Below are 19,639 nucleotides of genomic sequence, written 5' to 3' on the forward strand. Positions count from 1 at the left end.
GGGCCACCGCCTCAGCAACCGGTAAGTCTCATCTATTATCATAACGTGCAATTGCAAGTTTGCGGTGATTTGGGGTGTGGCTGACGCGGTTTGTGAATTAGATGTACTACCAGCAAGGACCACCGCCGCCACAAGAGGAGCCTAAGAAGGAGAGGGGATGCTTGACTGCTTGGTAAGTCTTTTCTTCCCTTTCGCAACACTGGCTAGGTGTTGCATAGTTAAAGAAGAGGAACGGAGCTAATGCGACGACTAGTCTTGCGACCTTGTGCTGCTGCTGGCTCTGCGGTGAGACATGCGAATGCTGCCTCGATTGCCTGGACTGCTGCGACTGCTGTTAGCCACGCTCACTACAGCACGCGACACAGTGACCACGATGGTTTATATGGGGAAGGGATGAATACACGCTCACTACGTTCTCTGGTTGTAAGGGCGCGGATATCCATGGGTTTTCGATGGGGGCACAACAGTGGAGAGGTACGGAATAATAGCCCTCGGCTCGTCACTGCAGTGACGATGGAGTTAAGTTGTATTGCCTTAATTTGTACAAATCTGAAACCGTTTTCCTTTGAGTCCGAGTGAGAGAATCACAAGTTGGCTGATCCTTCCTTCTTTGCACTATGCTAACAATACTCGTGGCTCATAAGTCTTAGAAAATACTTGTCGTTACTTTCGTGTTCTTCCCTTTTCCCACGCACCGATCGATCGACCGACCGACGACCGAAAGTCCTGCGTTTAGTCGTCGTAGTTCTCTTCGAGTTCCTCCTGATACTCCTCCTGCGCCTCGATGAGCTCCTCGCGCTTCTCCTCCATGGACTCACGGTCACTACTTGAGATGGAGTCACCGTCGGCGTCATGGGTGGGAACGGGAGGGGGCTCCTCAAAGGCCGGGTGGTTATCATAGTCATTAGGGTCTGCTGGGGGAGGAGCGCCATAGGCGGGATCAGCCCCGTAACCAGGGTCAGCACCGTAGCCACCTGCAGCAGCAGCGGGAGCCGCCGCTGGAGGCGCATACGACTGCTGCTTCTCGTCGTCGCTACTGTCGTCGGCTGGTATGTGTTAGTCGCGCTGTCGCAAGCTGTATACACGAAAGCAACATACCGAGTTGATGGCCAATGAAGGCACCGGCTGCGATACCTCCAACACCAGCGGCGGCGAGCATGGCACCAGAATGACCCTTCTTCTTCTCGGCCTCGTTCGTGGCAGCTCCAGACTGCGTGTAGTCGTGTCCCTGGTGGCCATGGGTGTTGCCGAATAGACCGCGCTCATCATGACCGGCTGGCGGCATGTAAGGTGCGCCTGCTCCGGGTGGTGCATATGGGCCAGGTGGCAAATGCGAAGGAGGGTCCCATTGCGTGCGACCCGTTGCTTGCTCAATGTAGAACCATCGCTGGCTGTTCTGATCCCATTGCTGAGTCCAGCCCGGTGGCATCGGCGGAGGCGCTCCATACGGCGCTGGTGGACCTGTGGGTGTGGGGGCGCCGCCATAAGGCTGCTGTTGTGGATAGCCCTGAGGTGGGTAACCTTGACCTTGAGGCGGATATCCTTGGGGTGAATATCCTTGACCCTGAGGAGGACCCTGAGGCGGGTAGCCATGACCCTGGGGTGGGTAGCCTTGGTCTTGGGGAGGGCCGCCTTGTCCACCTCCATAGTAACTATCAGAAAGCGCGCGATCACCAGGGCCAGCACCGCCGGGAGCAGCATGAGAGTCTATCCAAATAAGTACTTAGTCTCTTTGTTTGTTATAGAGTTACTCACCGGCTGGCTTCTTGTCGTCGTCATCCATGAGCTCCTTCATCTTCTTCTTGAGGAAATCCATGATGGTTTGTTACCTGGCAATTGTGTATTTTTCTGGTGAGTATCTTTAAGAAATCAATAAGTGGGGTAGCAGGAAGCACAGAGAGAAGGAGGTATGGAGCTGATAGTATGCGCGGGGCGCGACAGGACTTTAAGCAAATCGATCTGTGCACAGTCCGTTGCCAGCGGGGCATCTCACAGCAGCCCCGGAGCGCATTGCCCCAGTTGTCTTTGAGCAAATCACTCATGCTGTACATGCTTGGCCAGATGGAGATGGCATGAGGGGAAGCAGCACGGCTTCGAGTGGAGGGGCATGTCGAAGCTGACCACTCTACTGACAGGCGGGCAGGAAAAGTGGGGTGATGAACCGGCCTGATACGTCTGGCGGCTAGCCGGAGCTCCATGGTTTGCAAGAGTTCTATTAGTGAAGCTTGGCGTGGATATATGAGGGCCGCTTCGCTGCGCGTTCAGTGTCGGGTCGTGGAGATGTGCTTATTGACCTCGTGCGACGACCAGTCGAGGACAGTTTTGATTGATCTCGGTGTTCCAGTTCTTTCTTTTCTGATCTGATTGCAGTACTCAATGTCAAAAGTGCAAAATTTCTGCTCAAGTATGGAAGCAAGGGATCGTTATTGACGGGCGTGGATGGCACAGCGTGGTGTGGCTGGGATTGGCGACGCATGCGCCATTAATGCCCTGCCACGGTGGCTAAATTTCGAGGCAGTTGCAGCCGAGACGACTTGTGCCCCCATCGTGCCACGATATCTGCAAACACGAAGTGTCGCATGCTGCATGATGTCACTCGGAGATGCAATGACCTCAACCATGTTGCACCGCCGCGCATGTTTTCAATTTGTCAACGTACACGCGGATGGTGGCAGGCGATAATGGCGAGGCTTTTCGGTGCCAACGGAATGCTTCGAATGAGTACGAGACAAGTCCGATGACGAAAAAGATAGACTGTATGCGCAGTTACTTCAAACCTTGATGATACAGTTTGCGTAGCTGATATGGCAGGTACAGTGACGGGTCGTATGGGTGCGGCCACGGTTGGAGAGGATGACAGACGATCACGTGACTATAACTCGAAAACATCAGGTCGGCCCGGGCCCGAACGCGGAACGGTGCGCGCACGTGGGAATGGCACAACAAGCTCACCCATGGTTGGGGGGTGCCGAGAATCCACCGAGAAGTTCTCCTGTGCGATTATCACGTCTCGCGCGGTTGACGATGAGACAGGTAGCAAGTGGGAAAGAGTAGGGAAGGCTTGGCGGTATTCGCGTAATGTGGACTGGATGGAGGTACCGTCGCAAGAAAGGGGCGACCAATACAGATCAGCACACGGCGGAAAGAAGCATCTATTAGTGTGTGCCTGGAAGAGAATTATAAGCTAGAAGAAACCAAGTCGACGATTCCAAAATCTTGGGCTTCTCGAAGTTTAGGTTCAAGGTTGCGACGATGCAGAGGGTCATGTGTTGAATCCATGGATGGGTGCGGGTCTGAGGCTCGAGTCTAGACCCGTCAGATGCATGACGTGGGGACCAGCACAGTCGCGAAAGCAGCGGTGCACTGACGGGCCACAGCATTCCAGCTGCTGCAGATGGCACAGATGGGCATGTCAGAATGCCATGCACGGCGTCATAGCTGTCCAGGGCGTGTCGAATGTGAAGCTAGGCACGAGAGGATGGTGAGAGCGATCTCGATGGCGATGGACTGGCCAGGGTGTTGCAGGGAGGGCCAAGCACGCGCGCAAGCGAGATCTACAGCTCTGGACGCTCCCGAGGTCCTGTACGCTGGCTGCACCAGAGCGACGGCTGAAAACAAATGTGCAGAGCGACTGTCGCCATCACGATGATGCCCTGAGGACACGACACCCACCGCATCCCACCGTCATCGCTACCGTCGCCGCGCAGCTGCACACCGACCCGCCCAGCCTCGCCATCGCAGAAGCCGCCCTTGAGCGTCCGTCGTTCCCTGGTGTCATCGACTCGGCCCCTACGCGGTGAGACTGCATGCTAGATCTCGAGACGACGCTCCACCACACCGACCTTTGACGTTGCAGCGTGACGTGCGGCCGCCATCAACGGCTTTCGCCCTGCCTGTCGCCTCGCATCCCAGCATTTCTATGAGGGAGCCGCGGTCCATCTTCACAGGTATTGACACGGCGACGCCTCACGATCACGACACCACGCCCGAGCAGCGCAGGCTGAAGTTTGCCCTGTATCACGAGCCTCCAATTACGTCACCCACGACCCCGGACCCGCCCAGCGCCCTCGACGAAACATCCAATTTGGCCATATTGCAGCCTCCATGGACGCCAAATTCGCCGCTTGACCGTCGCCATTGCACTCCGCCGCCGGCTTCTGCGCACGGCGCTCGCCAGGTCATTGGCATAAAGCGCCCTGCTCCTCCCTCCACCGACGACGCCCTCGCGCCTACATCGCCGCACCTACGAGCACCCGCCAGCGAGCCGCTGCATAAGCGCCGAAAAGCGCACCCACGCTCCCGACACTCGCTCGACCACTTCGGCTTCTCCAAGAGCGCCCAGTTCCGTCTCGACGGCCAGCCACCCTCGCCGCTGTTCTTCTCCTCGTCGCGCAATATCCGCCCGCAGCTGCCCGCACGCTTCTCCACCTCCGAGGCCTACAGGATGCTGAGCAAGACACGCGAGGACAGTGGCATCAAGACCGTCACACTCGCACGGGGCACCTTCAGCGGCCTCAGTCCCCCAGGCCCCTCGGGCGCTGCCAGCGGGCGCACTTCAGAGCGCTCAAGCCTGCCCCCCGCAGCATCGCCTGATTCGCGCGACAAGCATGATCCGTTGCGCGTACTGGGATCCATCGGCATAGTCGAGCTGCTCGAGCAGGATGAGCGGCCCACCTTCATCGTCGACACGGGCGACTTTGCAAACTACATTCCCGATTCGTCCAGCTTGCAGATACTCTTCTCCAACAGTGCCCTTCGACTAGACTCCTCCACCTGGGAGCTGGTAGCTGGCAAGCCTGCGGGCACTCTCTCCGACCATGACACGGCGCACGCAACACAACAATTTCGAGGATGGCTGTTGAGCAGTGCAGTCCAGGGAGATGGTTCTGGGGCGAATCCTTCCCCGGTAGAACACGGTGGCATTGTATGGACTTGCTACACCTTGCGGAAACGGTTGCGCGTCGTTTCTGGTACCGTGTCCGCCCCTGCCATAGTTCTGCCCGCTGTAGACGGCCCCAACGATTTCGCTATACCTTCAACCTCGTCCGCAGGCCTCGAGTCTGGAGCCAACGGGGATGCCTCCGTACCCTCAACGCAACAAGGCGAACCGCAGGATTACTTCGGGAGCACCATCCCTACGATCCCCCAGGGAGAACCGACGCCTCCCATCTCCGCGCCCCAGCCTGAACCAAACTACAAGAAGTTCGCCGACAGAGGCAATAGCATGATTCCTAGGCTATCTCAGATCGACCTATCCGCAGCGGAAGATTCCTCTTCCTTTGGGAACGAGTGCGTATTGCGAGCTCACACTGCAGGCGACGTTGACCCGTTTCATAGAGAAACTAACACCCACCGAAATGAGCACCACGACATGGGTTTCTTCGACTGGACCAGACTAGCCATATCGCCCTCTCTTCCTCGACACATACAATTTGCCCGCTCAATCGATTGGGCATCTACACCCTTGGGTCCCATCGAATACTGGTCCAACGACCTTCGTGCAATGTGCAATCTCATCATGTGAGTTGACTGCTATGGCGCGTAACACTTGAACTTCGATTCTAATGGCCATCAGGGCGAGTCCCCATCCTGCAGCTATGTACTGGGGTGAAGAGCTGGTGGCTATCTACAACGAAGCCTATATTGGTAAGTACTAGCGTACTGGCATTCAGACATCGATTAACATCTCGATCAGGGCTTGCAGGGCAGAAGCATCCTGCGCTCATGGGCCAGAGTTACAAAGTAGCTTGGGCAGAAATCTGGGATGAGGTCAAGGGAGTATTCGCAAACGCCCGTCTCACAGGGCAAGCGACTATGAAGGACGACGACTGCTTGTTTATGAAACGCAGCGGCTTCCTTGAGGAAACGTACTTCTCGTGGTCCATCATCCCAATGGTCGGCGAAGACGGCACGGTCATGGGTCTTTACAACCCAGCTTTCGAAAAGACACGGCGGAAGATTGCGGAAAGGCGAATGCTCACTCTCCGCGAAGTCGGCGAACGGACCGCCACCGCTCGGGAAGTAAAGGGTTTCTGGGATCAAGTGCTAATAGCACTCACCGAGAACGAGTTCGATACCCCGGTAGTAATGCTCTACAGCGTAAACGATGAGAATGATAGTGACTCGTCTTCCTTGCAATCTAGCAGCTTGCTTGGCTCGAAACAGTGTTTCCTCGAGGGCTCGCTTGGTGTGCCAGCCGGCCATCAAGCTGCCCCTGACCACATTGATTTGAAAGAAGGGCAAGAAGGATTCGGGCCGGTTTTCCGCGAAGTAATGAAGACCGACAAGCCCGTGGTTGTTAGCATCGGATCAGCCGACCTGCCACATTCCATGATGGACGGACTCGAATGGCGAGGTTTTGGAGATCCCTGCCGCGACGTGGTCATCTGCCCGATCCATCCTACGACTGGTGAAAACATACTTGGCTTCTTAGTCATGGGCATAAACCCGCGAAGGCCTTACGATGACGATTACAACCTCTTCATCCAGCTATTGAGTCGCCAACTCGCCACCTCTCTCGCTTCCGTCGTTTTGTTCGAGGAAGAAATCCGAAGGGGGCAGAGGGCAGCCCGGCTCGCAGCGGAAGACCGTTACAACCTCTCTACACAGCTCGCTGCACGTACACAAGAAGCCAGGGAAAGCGAGACGAGATTTACGCGGATGGCTGAATTGTCTCCTGCAGGTCTCTTCATTGCTGACCACGTTGGGCGCATAACCTACTGCAACGACACATGGTATGAGATTGCGCGAGTGCCAAGAGAGCCGGAGATGACCGACAGATGGATTGACTATGTCAAAGACGAGGATCAAGACCTCATTCTTGCGCACTGGAAGGAACTAGTAAACAACACCACACCCATCAACATAGAGTTCCGATTCAAAGCGCCTTGGGAGGACCGCAACCGGAACAAGAGCGAAACGTGGGTCTTGTTCCAGGCGTACCCAGAGAAAGATGAGGATGGGCAGCTGAAGAGTGTTTTCGGAAGCATCACGAACATTTCTCCACAGAAGTGGGCCGAGGGTTTCCAAAAGAGGAAAATGGAGGAAGCCGTTGAGCTCAAACGACAGCAGGAGAACTTCATCGACATTACGTCGCACGAGATGAGAAGTATGATATTGCCGTGTACGAACAATCTTCTCATACTAACTACGATTTAGATCCCCTCTCTGCTATCCTGCAATGTGCCGACGAGATCAGCACCATTCTGGGCGATTTCAGAGCGTCAGGCTCCAACGTCATTGACGAGACTGTTTTGGCCGATTCTATAGATGCGGCGCAGACGATTGCTTTGTGTGCGCAGCATCAGAAGCGCATCGTCGACGACGTCTTGACGTTGTCAAAGCTCGACAGCGCAATGCTAATGGTACGAATACGATTTGATGTTCGCGACATCTTTGCTAACAAGTGCGTCAGGTAACACCAGTCGACGCTCAACCACTACAGGTCGTACAGCGCGCCCTGAAAATGTTCGAAGGAGAAGTTCAAACGGCTGGAATCCAGATGGAGTTTGTCCTTACCGATTCGTTCACCAAATTAGGTGTCGACTGGGTGAAGATTGACCCGTCTCGGGTGCTCCAAGTTCTCATCAATCTCACCACCAACGCGATCAAGTTCACTACCACCGAGGAGACCCGGACCATCAAAGTCGTATTATCAGCATCGAGAGAGCGACCGTCAGCCAGCGATCATCCCACCGTTAGCTACTTCCCCATGCGAGCGAAGAGGACCGACCAAACTTGCGGTCCGGACTGGGGCGATGGTGAAGAGATCTATCTGGAGTTTGCAGTGCGCGACACAGGCCGAGGTCTTACGCCGGAAGAAAAGAAGCTCCTCTTCCAACGCTTTTCCCAAGCAAGCCCTCGAACGCATGTCCAATACGGCGGCTCAGGCCTTGGTCTGTTCATCTCACGCGAATTGACTGAACTCCAGGGTGGAGAGATTGGCGTTTCTTCCGAAGCAGGCAAAGGCAGTACCTTTGCTTTTTACGTCAAGTGTCGGAGAAGCAGCGAGCCACAAGAAGCTCTCGAAGTTCTCCCAACCCCATCCATGTCCAGGAAAGTTTCAAATGCGAAGGACAAGGGCAAGAGGGAATTGCCTGCGCCGTCCAAGATTGCGACTAAGATAAAAGACTTTGCGACGATACCTGCCAAAGATGGCGATGCGTCAAAGCCGAAGCCAAAGAAGAGAGAACTCAAAGTTTTGATCGTAGAGGATAACCTTGGTATGTCATTGACGTATTTCCTGCCGATATACTCCTACTAACACGATGCAGTAAACCAAAAAGTACTTCAGCGGCAGCTCCATAACCACGGCATCCAAACGACCGTCGCGAACCACGGCGGAGAAGCACTCGAAGCGCTCAAAGCGTCCACCTTCTGGGCCTCGCCTCAGCAATCCCCTCTAGAAGACATATCAGTGGTGCTCATGGACAAAGAAATGCCCGTCATGGACGGTCTACAATGCACCTCTCAAATCCGCTCTCTCGAACAGCAAGGCAAACTCAAGAGGCACGTTCCAATCATCGCAGTTACTGCGAACGCACGCAGCGAACAAATCGCAACATTGCTCGCAGCCGGCATGGACGACGTCGTCAGCAAGCCCTTTAGGATCGGCGAGCTAATCCCCAAAATCGAAGAGCTGGCAAGCAAATTCGGAAACAAGAAGATACCAGACGAAGCTACGCTCGCTGTGCCCGTCGGGCCGAGCGTGAAACCATATGGCGTATGAAAGAGATGGCGTTACGATTTCAGCAATTGGCGTCCTCCGACGCTACGGTTATGGGCGGTGGGCATGCATACCATGATGGCGTTAGGGAGTCGGAATTTGCATGAAAGCGGTATTATTAGCATGTGCTTTGGCATCGGTGTGTCTGTTGTTTTTGTTTACTTGTTACCGTTTTGGGTCCATTGGTAAATATGCATATGGAATATACCCCAGGGGAGGTTAGGCGTTTTGGTCAATGGATCGTATATACGCATATGCACTAGCATAGTTTGTGCAATGGATAATGAAGACTAGATGTTGGAATGGGTGAGTGATGGTTATATTACCTTGACGCCATCCGAGCGCGCGGATGATTTGAGGTGGACTAATCACCAGTCAGTGCAGCTTCACGCCCCTTCCATATCGATAGACTGCGCTGTCTTGGCACACGCTGTTTGCTCTCGCCTCATCGGGAGTGCCCGTGCTCTCACTCACCCACGAGCTTTTGCAACTCACCGCCTGAGCTCTACACACATTCTCAAAGTTCTTCACTCCGCTCCTCACTATTTCCTTGTGCACTACGAGGCCAGAGCTCCTACTCTTGGGCGCGACTCCTCCCGCCAAACAACGTCATGTCAACACCAAGCAGCGCAAAAAGGCGCCAGCCCGAGCGTGGCGCCAAGTCGCAAGCTGCGAGGAAGCACATGAGCACCAAGAAGCCAAAGAACGGAATGCTCGGTGCTACTCCCAACAGCTACTATCTTACGATGTAAGTGCAAGTTCACGATGTCTAGGTCTAGCTGATAGTGCCATAAGAGCTCAGCGGAATGCAAACGAGTCAGGATTGCTGCGCCTGCCCCCAGAGATACGGAACAAAATCTGGTCCGAAGTTATATACGCTGACACTATATGGCTTTGGAGTTTGCCAACCGACCTAATCCCCAAATTGGATATACTTCGAGTTTGCAGACAAATACATGCTGAAGCTTGTTTGCTACCCTATAGCCTCAACTCTTTCATGTTCGACGATGTCGGGTTAATTGAACTTTGGCTCAAGGAACAGCTACCCGGTCAGATAGCTGCAGTGCAGCGATTTACGATCTTCTGCGACGAGCTGGATGCTCCCATCTGCTCCCTTCCAAATTTGAAGTCTCTTGAAGTCTGGTGCCCGAGCGACGATGAGTGCGGCGGCCAGTGCTGGGCTGATCCTGCACTGCGCAAAGCTATCGAAGACAAGCTGATGGGCATATGGGGTAATTCCGATCTCAAAATCACAATGATACCGGTGTGATTGGAATAAATGGTTCTGGAGGTACTTCGTACCACAAAGCATTTGTTATGTCACTTGCTGATTACCTCCAGTACATAACCGAGGGGCGATACCACTTATCGTATTCTCGTTTTCACAGAGAGCGTATGCATATACCTGGGCGAGTAAAAGCGAACAGACTTCAGCGAGATAGCTGCGATTGTTTGAGAGCAAAACACGACATTGAGTTCAGATTCAATGCTGAAGGTTTGGTGTATTTTGTTTGCTCTTCCGCGTTTCGGTATTACCCTTCAAGCACACGTCATGGAACACACGACGGATTTCTCAGTTTGACCATACTTCTTCATTGGGATTAACTATTGGTGCGATTTTGGTGTGAGCTTCAGAAGTTTTGCGCAGCCTATTAGCGTTAGGTCATCGTAGTACCGTGGAACAGAGGCATGATACCAGAGCATGGGTTCGCTAAATACACGAAGGCGCTACCGACTCAAAGTCTTTTCATTCCGCATCTACATCTTCTCATTTCAACTTCTCATACATCAGCGCCCTCGATGACATCGACGCTCTTCAAAGTTTCGCGGTGACAATTGAAAGGCCCCTACCGGTGCTAGCCATTAAGCCCGTCAAAACTATACGAAACGGAAACCCGAAAACAGTCAAGCCTAACCCGAGACCCACGCTGCCGATAGGATGATTTGGAATAAGAGACACGGCTATCTGCCACCGGTTCTTCGCCTCCATGACGATATGGTAGACGTGACACCATTCGGCAGATACGCGGCGATGTAAGTACAGCCGATATTGGTTCCAGCACAATACAGCCCTCTCGGCTCAGGATCAAACACTAAGCAATTCAGCACCGAGAGAAACATGCGGCTCTCACCCTTGCTCCTTCTACCTCGAGAATTGCGCGATTATATATGGGAAGATGTCCTCGGAAACTACCTGATCTTCAACACTCAACCCGAAAGGCCGCTCGCTATGGCCCATGACTCAGAAAAATATATCAAATACCCTCTAGCTATCCTGTGCGTCTGTCGTTCGACATACGCGGAAGCGCGCTTCATTCCCTTCGCCATCAACAACTTCTGGTACAGGGCTACATACCGGCCGATGCCCAGCGATGTAAACGATTGGTGGCGGAAGTTGATGCCTGCACAGTTCAACGCCATTCGTACCGTTTCAATGCATCTCGGAAGAGACATTACCGATACTGATATCATGCAAGTGGAGGCTTTGGCGCCTTTGGTAGGCTTAAGGAGGATCGTATTCAATGTTTATGCAGGCTACACAGGGAGTTGGAGAGACATGACTGATGAGAGGTTCCAGTTGATGAAGGACAAGCTGGTTAAGAGGCTTGAGGAGGTACTGTGCGCAGAAAGAGTGGCGATCATCTTCCAGACATGATAAGGTAAGTGGATGTAGTCGCCGCGGTAGAGTGCGTTCACCAGGAATGATGAGACTAAGACGTCATGTAGGCAATAAACCATTCTTTGCCTCTTTTCTTATCGCTTCATAGATGAGTAGTGTTCAAACACACCCTTCATGTCCTCGGTGCTCTCCCCGCAGAGGTCCCCTCCTCCAGGGTCATTTTCGACGGGTTCAATAGTTTCTCCATCCCCGCACTTACCAAGATCGCTAGACTCTGACAGCTACGAAGTGGGACGCGCCAGTGCGGCTTCCAATGCATCCGGGGCCAAAGGGTCTGCTGTCCTCGTATCCATGCGGTCTAGTCAGCTAGCAGTGATGTTGCGATCTACTCACTACGACGCCGATAGCCGAGCTCACAATCTAGTATACGATAGTCAAGACAGTTTGAGCAATCTTTGGCGAACATGCGGGCTTCTGCGATGCAGTTGCATTGTCTCGGTTGCATGTGATGTCGAATACACCGTTCGGTGCCTCTTCCGTTCAACTTACACCTGCCTCTTTGGCACTTGAAATGATGCACGTTGCCGTACCCAGGTAGGTGGGTACGATCGGATGACCCCGTACCTGTTCTATGGCACAACTCTTGGAAATCATCACCGCAACCGGCCAAGCTTTGCGTAGTAGAAGGTGCGGGCCGCATATGGCAGCGGCTACGGAAGGCAGTCCGGATCGCTGCCCACCAATAGGATGGTCAAGCGTACTTTAGCTTAGTGTGGCTGAACTCAATATCTTGCTGTACGAGAATGATTACTTTGATCTTGGTATACACCTTCTGTGGCGGGCTAGTTTTGTAGATGTCTGCATGTGAGCTACGAGGAACGGCGCAGTGATGTTTCGTGCGTTCGCCTAAACGAGCAAGATTGAGGTCTGTAGGTTTCGCAATGCATACCTTTTGGGAACATGGGGTGTGCTATGCAGTCGATCCGCATTCGAGTAATTCCATGGAGTATAGAGTGGTCTATCTAGATGGGTAGTCTTGAACGTAGTCGAAGTATAAGTAGGCTTCAATCCACACTATACCTTCTCATCATCACAACAAGCAACCTTTATCCAAGAACCTTCACTTCCTCCCCTCGATCTCCAAATAATACAAAGATGCACTTCAATTCCATCATCGCCATCGGCGTCATGCTCTCAGGAGCTGTCGTCTCTGCCGCCGAATGCGGAGGCTACGGACTTTGCGGCGCCGTCCCCGCCTCGAGTCGCAACCAGCTCTACGCTGCTCGTCAACATGTCTGTGGCGACGGACTGTACAAGAACGATGGTTATTACCATGCTCCGGGTGGAGGCAGGCTCTCATGGCCTGGAGGCTTTGATCAGCAGAGGTGCTGGGACGCGTTCGAGAACATTCTGAACCAGTGCCGTCCTGAGGGCGCAGGCCTTGGTAACCACTCTGGGTCGTACAACTGGTATGGAAAGCTGTACACGGTCAGAGGATGTAAGTTAAATACCTACCCTGGTTTGTGCTGTGTTGGGAAGCTCATTGCTAATGTGTTTCCTGCGATGTAGGCAGCAACAGTCCCTATAAGGAATAAAGGGCGACATGCTCCCTCTTACTTTAGTACGCATCTGCTCAAATCGGGATGAACCATTGGATCGATTGTCGAGGGGGATTGGGAATGTATATGATGATTATGTACGCAAGAGGAAATATTCATGGAGGATTTTGACTGCAATGAAGCCTTACTTTCCAAAAAGTCGCAATGCACATGAAATCAATGCGACCCAGGCTTCAACGTCTGATCTTTCCAAGTAGTTTGAAGGGATCAAATTCGACTAGGAAATCGAGTGGAAGGGGCTTGCACTTAGCTAGTTCCAGTACATGCGCGCTGTCGATGTACGCATTGGTCTATAACCAGGCAGCACTTGCTTCATAAATAATTCTGCAGCTCACGACGTACCCGACGTGGCGTTAGTACTTTAGAATATCCGACTTCACTTAGTGTGTAATAGCCGCAAGGTTTACTTTGACGTACGCTTCAATCTCGTATAGCAGAACCTTGCAATTCTAGTCAAAAGCGACTACATAGTCTCCACAGTGTACAGGTAATGAGCCACTTTGTGTGATCAAGGAAAATTGACAGAATACCCTCATTTCCTAATCCACCATACTCTAAGGGCAAAGGATCAAGCCGATCTTCAAATCATCAACGTTGGAGTTCTGGTCTCCTAATTTGGCGCCCGAGGCTTGTCGGCCAGACGACAAAGTCAACCTCCCGGTAGCGGTGCTCATAGACAATTTTCACACCCGCAGATACCGCTTCCTTCAGATAGCCCTTCAGAAACGTCTTCACGCCTTCGAACCGACGCTCAGCCTCTGGATGCTCCATGTTTAAGTAGATAGTGACCTCTTGCAGATCAGGGAAGGCTTTCAAGCCGTCCAGCCTTCCCGCATCGAAATTCCCGGTTACTGGGTCAAATTTCCCCACTATAATCGTAATAGCGAAGGAGACATAGCGGATGGATTGCAATTGCTGGTCCCAAAAAAAGGGTTTGCATATTTCCAGCGAATTTTTGGTGAAGTACCAGTACTCGTTCGTGGTGAAGGGAAGTAGCGCTGTTTCATTATAGATTTGACGGCAGATTCCCTGGGGAGTAAGGAATGGTCGATACTCAAAAGTTGCATTCGCGTGACTGCCGTTCTTGATGTAAATGACAGGCGCGAAGCTGGGTCCAGATCTCATATAGATATGTAGACCACTGTTGACGTAGGAGAAGATCTTGTTACGCACTTCGGCAGGAAGAAGGAGTAGGGGTGAGGAAACGCTGTTTCGGTGGGTACTTGAAGACATCAGTAAGTAGCGAGACTCCCCAATGCAATGGAACTTACGTGGCTATAACATCGGATGTACGTGGTGTAGCATCCAGCATACCGTTGTCGTAAAGACGTAGCTTGCCTCGGTAGATGGCTTCTGCTATCTTGATTTGGTCGACTTCAGGCATGCGCTCCAGCTTCGGTTCCATCATGAGCTTTGTATATATCTTCCGGAATCTTCGGATCTCGCCTTGCTTGGATAGCCGAAATGTGGTTGGGCCGATGCTCGCCATGGTTGATGTATTTACACGAGAGGTGTGACGCTTTGTAGAGCTTTGATAGATATGCGCCATTGCCGTGGGAGGCGGGCTAGGGTGTTATTATAAAGTAGTTGAGAGTAACAAGCAGAAGTAGTGTTGGAGGGTTCTTCTCTATATCGTGGTGACGGCCAATGCGCTAGTACTGTACCCAGGTGAGAGATTGTCTCTGCCTAGTCGGTGAGTGAGCGGGTCTACATGAGGTTAGCGCAATGGACCCTGGATCTCTCTTTGTCACCTTGTACCCTCTATCTTTCTTCTCATTTCCTATCGATCGATCGACGCGCTCCGAAAAAGATGGTGAGGCCAAAACCAAGGATGTTCGACAACATGACAAAGGGCTCGAAGCCGACGAGAGAGATTCGGCCGGACAGGGCGATTTCAACGTTCAAAGCAAACGAGATGTGAGTACCCGTTGCACCTCGTGTGGCCACAGGGGCACCATGGTTCGCGAAGACACATCCAAAATACCATCAACCACAGTTTTACTCCATGGAAAAAGGATAGCCTGCATACTCAGATACTGAGGTCAAAACGGGCTGGAATAGACGCAGTGGTAGTAGTAGTAGTAGTAGTTGCACCTCGTGCAAGCAAAATACTGAGCACTCTGGAGCCTACATCAACACTAGATCTTCCAATTGGCTTGTTCTGGTCTGAAGAGCTAACAAAATCAGATCTGGACGCAACTCTACCGAGTCGCCTCTCCTACGACTTCCGGCTGAGCTACGCAATCAAATATATGGGTGCGTAGATTCTGGCGCGTGCGTCTACGGGTTCTACAATAGTCGTACTGACATATTTCCCCCTTGACAGATATGCTGTGGGCGGTCAGACTTACGATATCTCAGCTCGCGGTTATGCAGTCGGCAGCGTCCCCCGTCTACATCTCGTCTGTCGTCAGATCTACAACGAGACCTCTACGCTGCCGTTTTCTCTCAACGTCTTCTCTTCCAGGACTCCGTTTAGCCTATCACATTTCATACTTCCGCTGTCGTCTTCTCAGCGCGATGCTATCAGGGCGATCCAGTTCGTTCTAACAGGCAACCCCGGGGCTTCGTACGAGCTCTGGACGAATGACCCCGCAAGCGCAGGCCATGCGAGCATACTGGAAGGACTGCAAACGGTGCTCATAGTATGGATTTGCCGAAAACGATCCCTCAGTGCAGAAGAAGAGGAAATTCGAGAACTACAGAGGGTAGTGGGATTCTGGAGAGCAGGTATTACTGTGCGCAAAAGCGAGTAGTATCACTGTTATTGTCAGGAGTTGGAGAACCTGTGTGGTCTTCTCTCCGAATGTCAAATGTTGAGCTTGGCAAACGATGGCTGAAGTGCATGTCGCACATGTACTATCAAATTCCGACGACCGAACAATTCCTAAGGTCATGTATACTTCTACCTTCAGATCTCTTTTTGGTGGACTGCAACACGCATCGTTTCCAGCCCCGATGACGGTCGCGCAAGCACACACTCACGATGTAACATGAATCCGCAGCTGACTCAAAATGACGACGAAGAGTCAGCGCATCAAAACCGCCATGCCTGGTCGAGATACCTCGGTCAGTCCGTATTCACATGCGCGTATATATGAAACGTGGAACACTCGTCACATGTGCTAGTGAGGTATATAGCATGAATATTAAATCTTTGTAAAGTCGTAACCAACCAATAAAGAAGAAACGTGTAGAACCCCTCTCAACTCCGCCGCGCCCGCCACCACTTGACGAAGTCGCGTCTCAGCGTCGTCTTTAGATGCTCGTTGAAGCCATAGGTAATGGCGTTTGCGAACCCAATATATTGCGTTGAGCATTGCAGAATACTCAACGCATAGCTGGGATGGCCTGCAGCTTCCACCAAGCGGTTGAGAATACCAGGTAACCAGAGGATGATGTACAGAATGGGGTATGCGTTGAGGAGCAACATCCTCTTGATTTCTCGCTCGACCTTCTTTGTGCTGGTGGCGCCCTGCTGATTACTTCCCGATTCGTGGGGTGCGCCCGACTCGTAAGCCCCGGACATTGGCGCGGGATGGTTGCTGATCATGCCGATGCTGCGCTTCTTATCTGAGGGCGCAGTCATTTCTGAGGGGAAGGCTGGTAACCATTAGTATTGGCACGTTGTAGATAGCCGAGATGCTCGTGCGCATCTGCATGGGGAAGGACATACCTGATGCGGATTGGAAATAAGGGCTTTTGGGTGACATGGGAGGGGACAGTGTGGTGGCGCTTTTGCGGCTGTTTGTCTCTAGGTCGCTAGCTGTGAAGATGATGTCCTCTTTTCCGAGGTTGGTGTCGCTCATGCCATCGGAGTGTTTTACTTCGTAGGCGTACTCCACGTTGATCTCATGCAGTTCCGTCTGCGATTCGCTCCTCAGCTCGTGGGCGTCGTCTCGGCGGAATTCGCGGCGCTTGGCAGCGCTGGCTTGATTGTATGACCCTCCTTGGCTCATGGAGTGCAGTTGCGAAAAGTGCCGACGCATGTAGATCCAGATGTAGATGTAGATTCCAATGGTTCCGAAGATGATGCTGAACCTCCAGCCATGGCCCAGGGCATAGCGCAGGTCAGTTCGCGTGCCCGATATCCAGCACCAGTTTCCGCTGACGGGGCTCAACTCGTTCAATCCTGCGGCTGTACTCGCTGTTCATTCAGGTTAGCCTTGCGTTGATGGATATGCATCTATGAGCTTACCTGTGATGGTAGGAATGACCCAAACGGAGCCGCAGATAAGTATCTTGCTCATGAGCGAGGCATTGGGCATGTACGTTTTACGGGTAATCGTAGTAAGCGTTATTATGGCGATGGCCAGGATAGAGAAGTCAGCGGCCTGAACAGACCACTGACCTACCCAGCCATTGAGATTACATGCCGCACCCGGTGCGATGGAACCTTCATTGGCAATTGCATAGATCCCAGATATCGAATTGTTCAGCGAATTGATGAATTCTGGTATGCGTGGTCAGTCTAAAGATCTCATCTGGTCGTCAAGAGTTCTTACCAGCCAAAGCAAGATTCAATACCAGTGCGTGACGGAAAGACCGTTGCGAATCAGCGTACACAACGTACGATATGAGAACGCACCCTGTGGCAATGAAAGACAGCAGACTGCCGACGAGCGTCGGGATCGCGATTGTGAGATTAAAAGGCATGCTGAGCGGTTGCTGGGATGCAAGGCTGACCAGCGGGACGGCGCGATTATATGTCTGGGTTTCACGATGAGGCCGGCGAACGTACTTGGCTTGAGGTAACTATAGCACATAAAGCTATAGTACATAGGAGACGTACCACGCGCCAGGAACGCTCCAAACCCTAGGCCGATTCCTGCAGCCCAAGCATTGCTGCTAATCGACACACGGGCGCGTGACTACGGTTGATCTCTTTAGCCAGGTATTCAAAGGGCTGCTCTGAGCTAGAGGTTGGTGCCTGTAGCAGCTGTGGTTCAAGGTTTATGGCTGGTGCATGGTCTGAGTCCCGCCTCCCGCGAGTTTGGCCTGCGACCCCAGGACGAGTCGATTGTAGGCGTTTTCAGCTCCGAAAAGCTCTAGAATATACAAGTGCCTGGCTACCGCAAGCGTCTGCAGGTGGTGTACCAAGCTTCCAGAAGCCATGACCGATCGTGTGCATAGGTGCCATGCATCGCGGCCTTGCGTGCCCGTTAGCATTTCCGGAATGCTGTCCTCTGAATGGTGATTTACGATGGCAAAGAATTGTAAGCCTTGCGCTCGGCCTGCGAGGGGACGATCGCGAGGTTAGGACCGATAGTGCGCGGTCGATGACAGCATGAGCTGGGGTTTAGGTTTGCGCAAGCTCGCTACTCTTGCCGAGGTGAAGACTGACCAGTCACCATTGGCTTGGTACCGTACCCAGCACGTCAACTGCCTTTCTGCCATCCTCTCATCTGGGAAGGAGCAATAAACACCACGCCACACCCGCATCCAGGAGACGTACCGCAGTACAGAGATGCACCAGGTCCTCTAGCCTTGGGCGTCGCATTCGAAGCGCGAAATTCACCCTTGATACGTTGTCTACTTTTACGAATGCGCTACATGCTCCCCCGGCGGTGCTGGTGGCCGCGCGAATCGCATGCCAGTGTTTCTCGTCGCCATAGATGAACCTGTGGACCGTCCCGTGTGCTAATCGCAGTGCCGGACATATCTCATCTTTTTGGACTGACCCTACTTACGCGATGTTACAGAGTTGGAGGTTCATGTAGATCCTGCTTTCGTTCGTTCGTTCAGCGTTCACTGCGAGGTCCGCGCTCGTCTGGTGGAGAGAACTCCGATAACGATGACCGGGCATCTGGGGGATCTTCCCGCACCCGTCGGAGTCCAGGATCGCAGAAATGTCCTAGGTTCAGCGGCGTCGTTGGAATTACTGAAATCGCAATATCGATGCACCAGCAGCCCGCTACGCACCCGCCAACCCGGATGGTGTCGAGTTGCGGGGACGATGAGGCACTGCGAAAGAACGGCTCAGCCTCGCCGAGAGTGAAACGCAGCTTGGCAGTACAGAGATTCGGGACATTACGCGGTCGCTATTTCAGTGGACCTCGATGAACTTGCGCATGGAACGTTCCTTGCTATTGTGATGAACAGGATTGCAAGGCGTGGGAAACCCTACCTAGAGAGTTGCCGTCGTGCATATTGGGAGACGTGAGGGATGGCGGCCCAAGCGCGTTAGATGGCAGCTGTCCTGTAATTTTGACACTCTAATGCAGACAAATCAAGCTTCATACCTCGATGCTGGCGTCGAGATCTGCATCAAGATCAGCAAAGCCTCCAGGGCTGCAAGGCGTGCCACAACGTTCTTCCAATTCTCCTAACCTTGACTCTTGTTGTTGAAGCGCTGACAAGAAGTCAAGGCGCATCGAAGCTCGAGACAGCACCAGGCACCCGCAAAAAGGAGTGCACTCGGGGAACGGCACGATTTAAAGTTCGCCGCATTTAGCCAGGTTTGCCCAATCGGATTCCCATCCACGCCGTCCCCCAGCTCGGTCGGGTGCATGGCCAATGCTGCAACCCCGAGGAGAAGTAGGGAGCTTGAGCGCTGGCTCAGGGTCTGCTAGCTGAAAGTCCAGAACCACTCCGGACGAAAAAGATGTGAATGCGAGTCATGCGATCCAAAGTCTGTCGAATTTCGCATGCGCAAATCGAAGCTCATGAAGGAGG

The 19,639-nt window shown here is 52.8% G+C and overlaps 5 protein-coding genes across 5 annotated transcripts; 2 read left to right on the forward strand and 3 right to left on the reverse strand.

Moving 5' to 3' along the window:
* Window positions 1-732: 732 nt before the first annotated feature.
* J4E88_008934 (uncharacterized protein) lies at window positions 733-1,816 on the reverse strand (the record flags this gene model as incomplete). Its single annotated transcript, XM_049402541.1, has 3 exons — window positions 733-1,046; window positions 1,099-1,707; window positions 1,756-1,816. The coding sequence occupies 3 exons, from the start codon at window positions 1,814-1,816 to the stop codon at window positions 733-735; spliced, it is 984 nt and encodes a 327-aa protein (XP_049251778.1).
* Window positions 1,817-3,919: 2,103 nt separating this feature from the next.
* On the forward strand, window positions 3,920-8,728 carry J4E88_008935 (uncharacterized protein; the record flags this gene model as incomplete). Its single annotated transcript, XM_049402542.1, has 6 exons — window positions 3,920-5,520; window positions 5,576-5,646; window positions 5,696-7,108; window positions 7,159-7,364; window positions 7,445-8,222; window positions 8,274-8,728. 6 exons carry the CDS (start codon window positions 3,920-3,922, stop codon window positions 8,726-8,728), a joined length of 4,524 nt encoding a protein of 1,507 aa, XP_049251779.1.
* Window positions 8,729-9,336: 608 nt separating this feature from the next.
* J4E88_008936 (uncharacterized protein) lies at window positions 9,337-9,995 on the forward strand (the record flags this gene model as incomplete). Its single annotated transcript, XM_049402543.1, has 2 exons — window positions 9,337-9,473; window positions 9,710-9,995. 2 exons carry the CDS (start codon window positions 9,337-9,339, stop codon window positions 9,993-9,995), a joined length of 423 nt encoding a protein of 140 aa, XP_049251780.1.
* Window positions 9,996-13,552: 3,557 nt separating this feature from the next.
* J4E88_008937 (uncharacterized protein) lies at window positions 13,553-14,453 on the reverse strand (the record flags this gene model as incomplete). Its single annotated transcript, XM_049402544.1, has 2 exons — window positions 13,553-14,186; window positions 14,236-14,453. The coding sequence occupies 2 exons, from the start codon at window positions 14,451-14,453 to the stop codon at window positions 13,553-13,555; spliced, it is 852 nt and encodes a 283-aa protein (XP_049251781.1).
* Window positions 14,454-16,169: 1,716 nt separating this feature from the next.
* On the reverse strand, window positions 16,170-17,620 carry J4E88_008938 (uncharacterized protein; the record flags this gene model as incomplete). Its single annotated transcript, XM_049402545.1, has 4 exons — window positions 16,170-16,567; window positions 16,641-17,111; window positions 17,163-17,417; window positions 17,470-17,620. 4 exons carry the CDS (start codon window positions 17,618-17,620, stop codon window positions 16,170-16,172), a joined length of 1,275 nt encoding a protein of 424 aa, XP_049251782.1.
* Between the last annotated feature and the right edge of the window lie 2,019 nt (window positions 17,621-19,639).

This window comes from Alternaria novae-zelandiae (genome assembly GCF_023758075.1).
Source record: "Alternaria novae-zelandiae strain BMP 2774 chromosome Unknown scaffold_21, whole genome shotgun sequence".
NCBI lineage: Eukaryota > Fungi > Ascomycota > Dothideomycetes > Pleosporales > Pleosporaceae > Alternaria > Alternaria novae-zelandiae.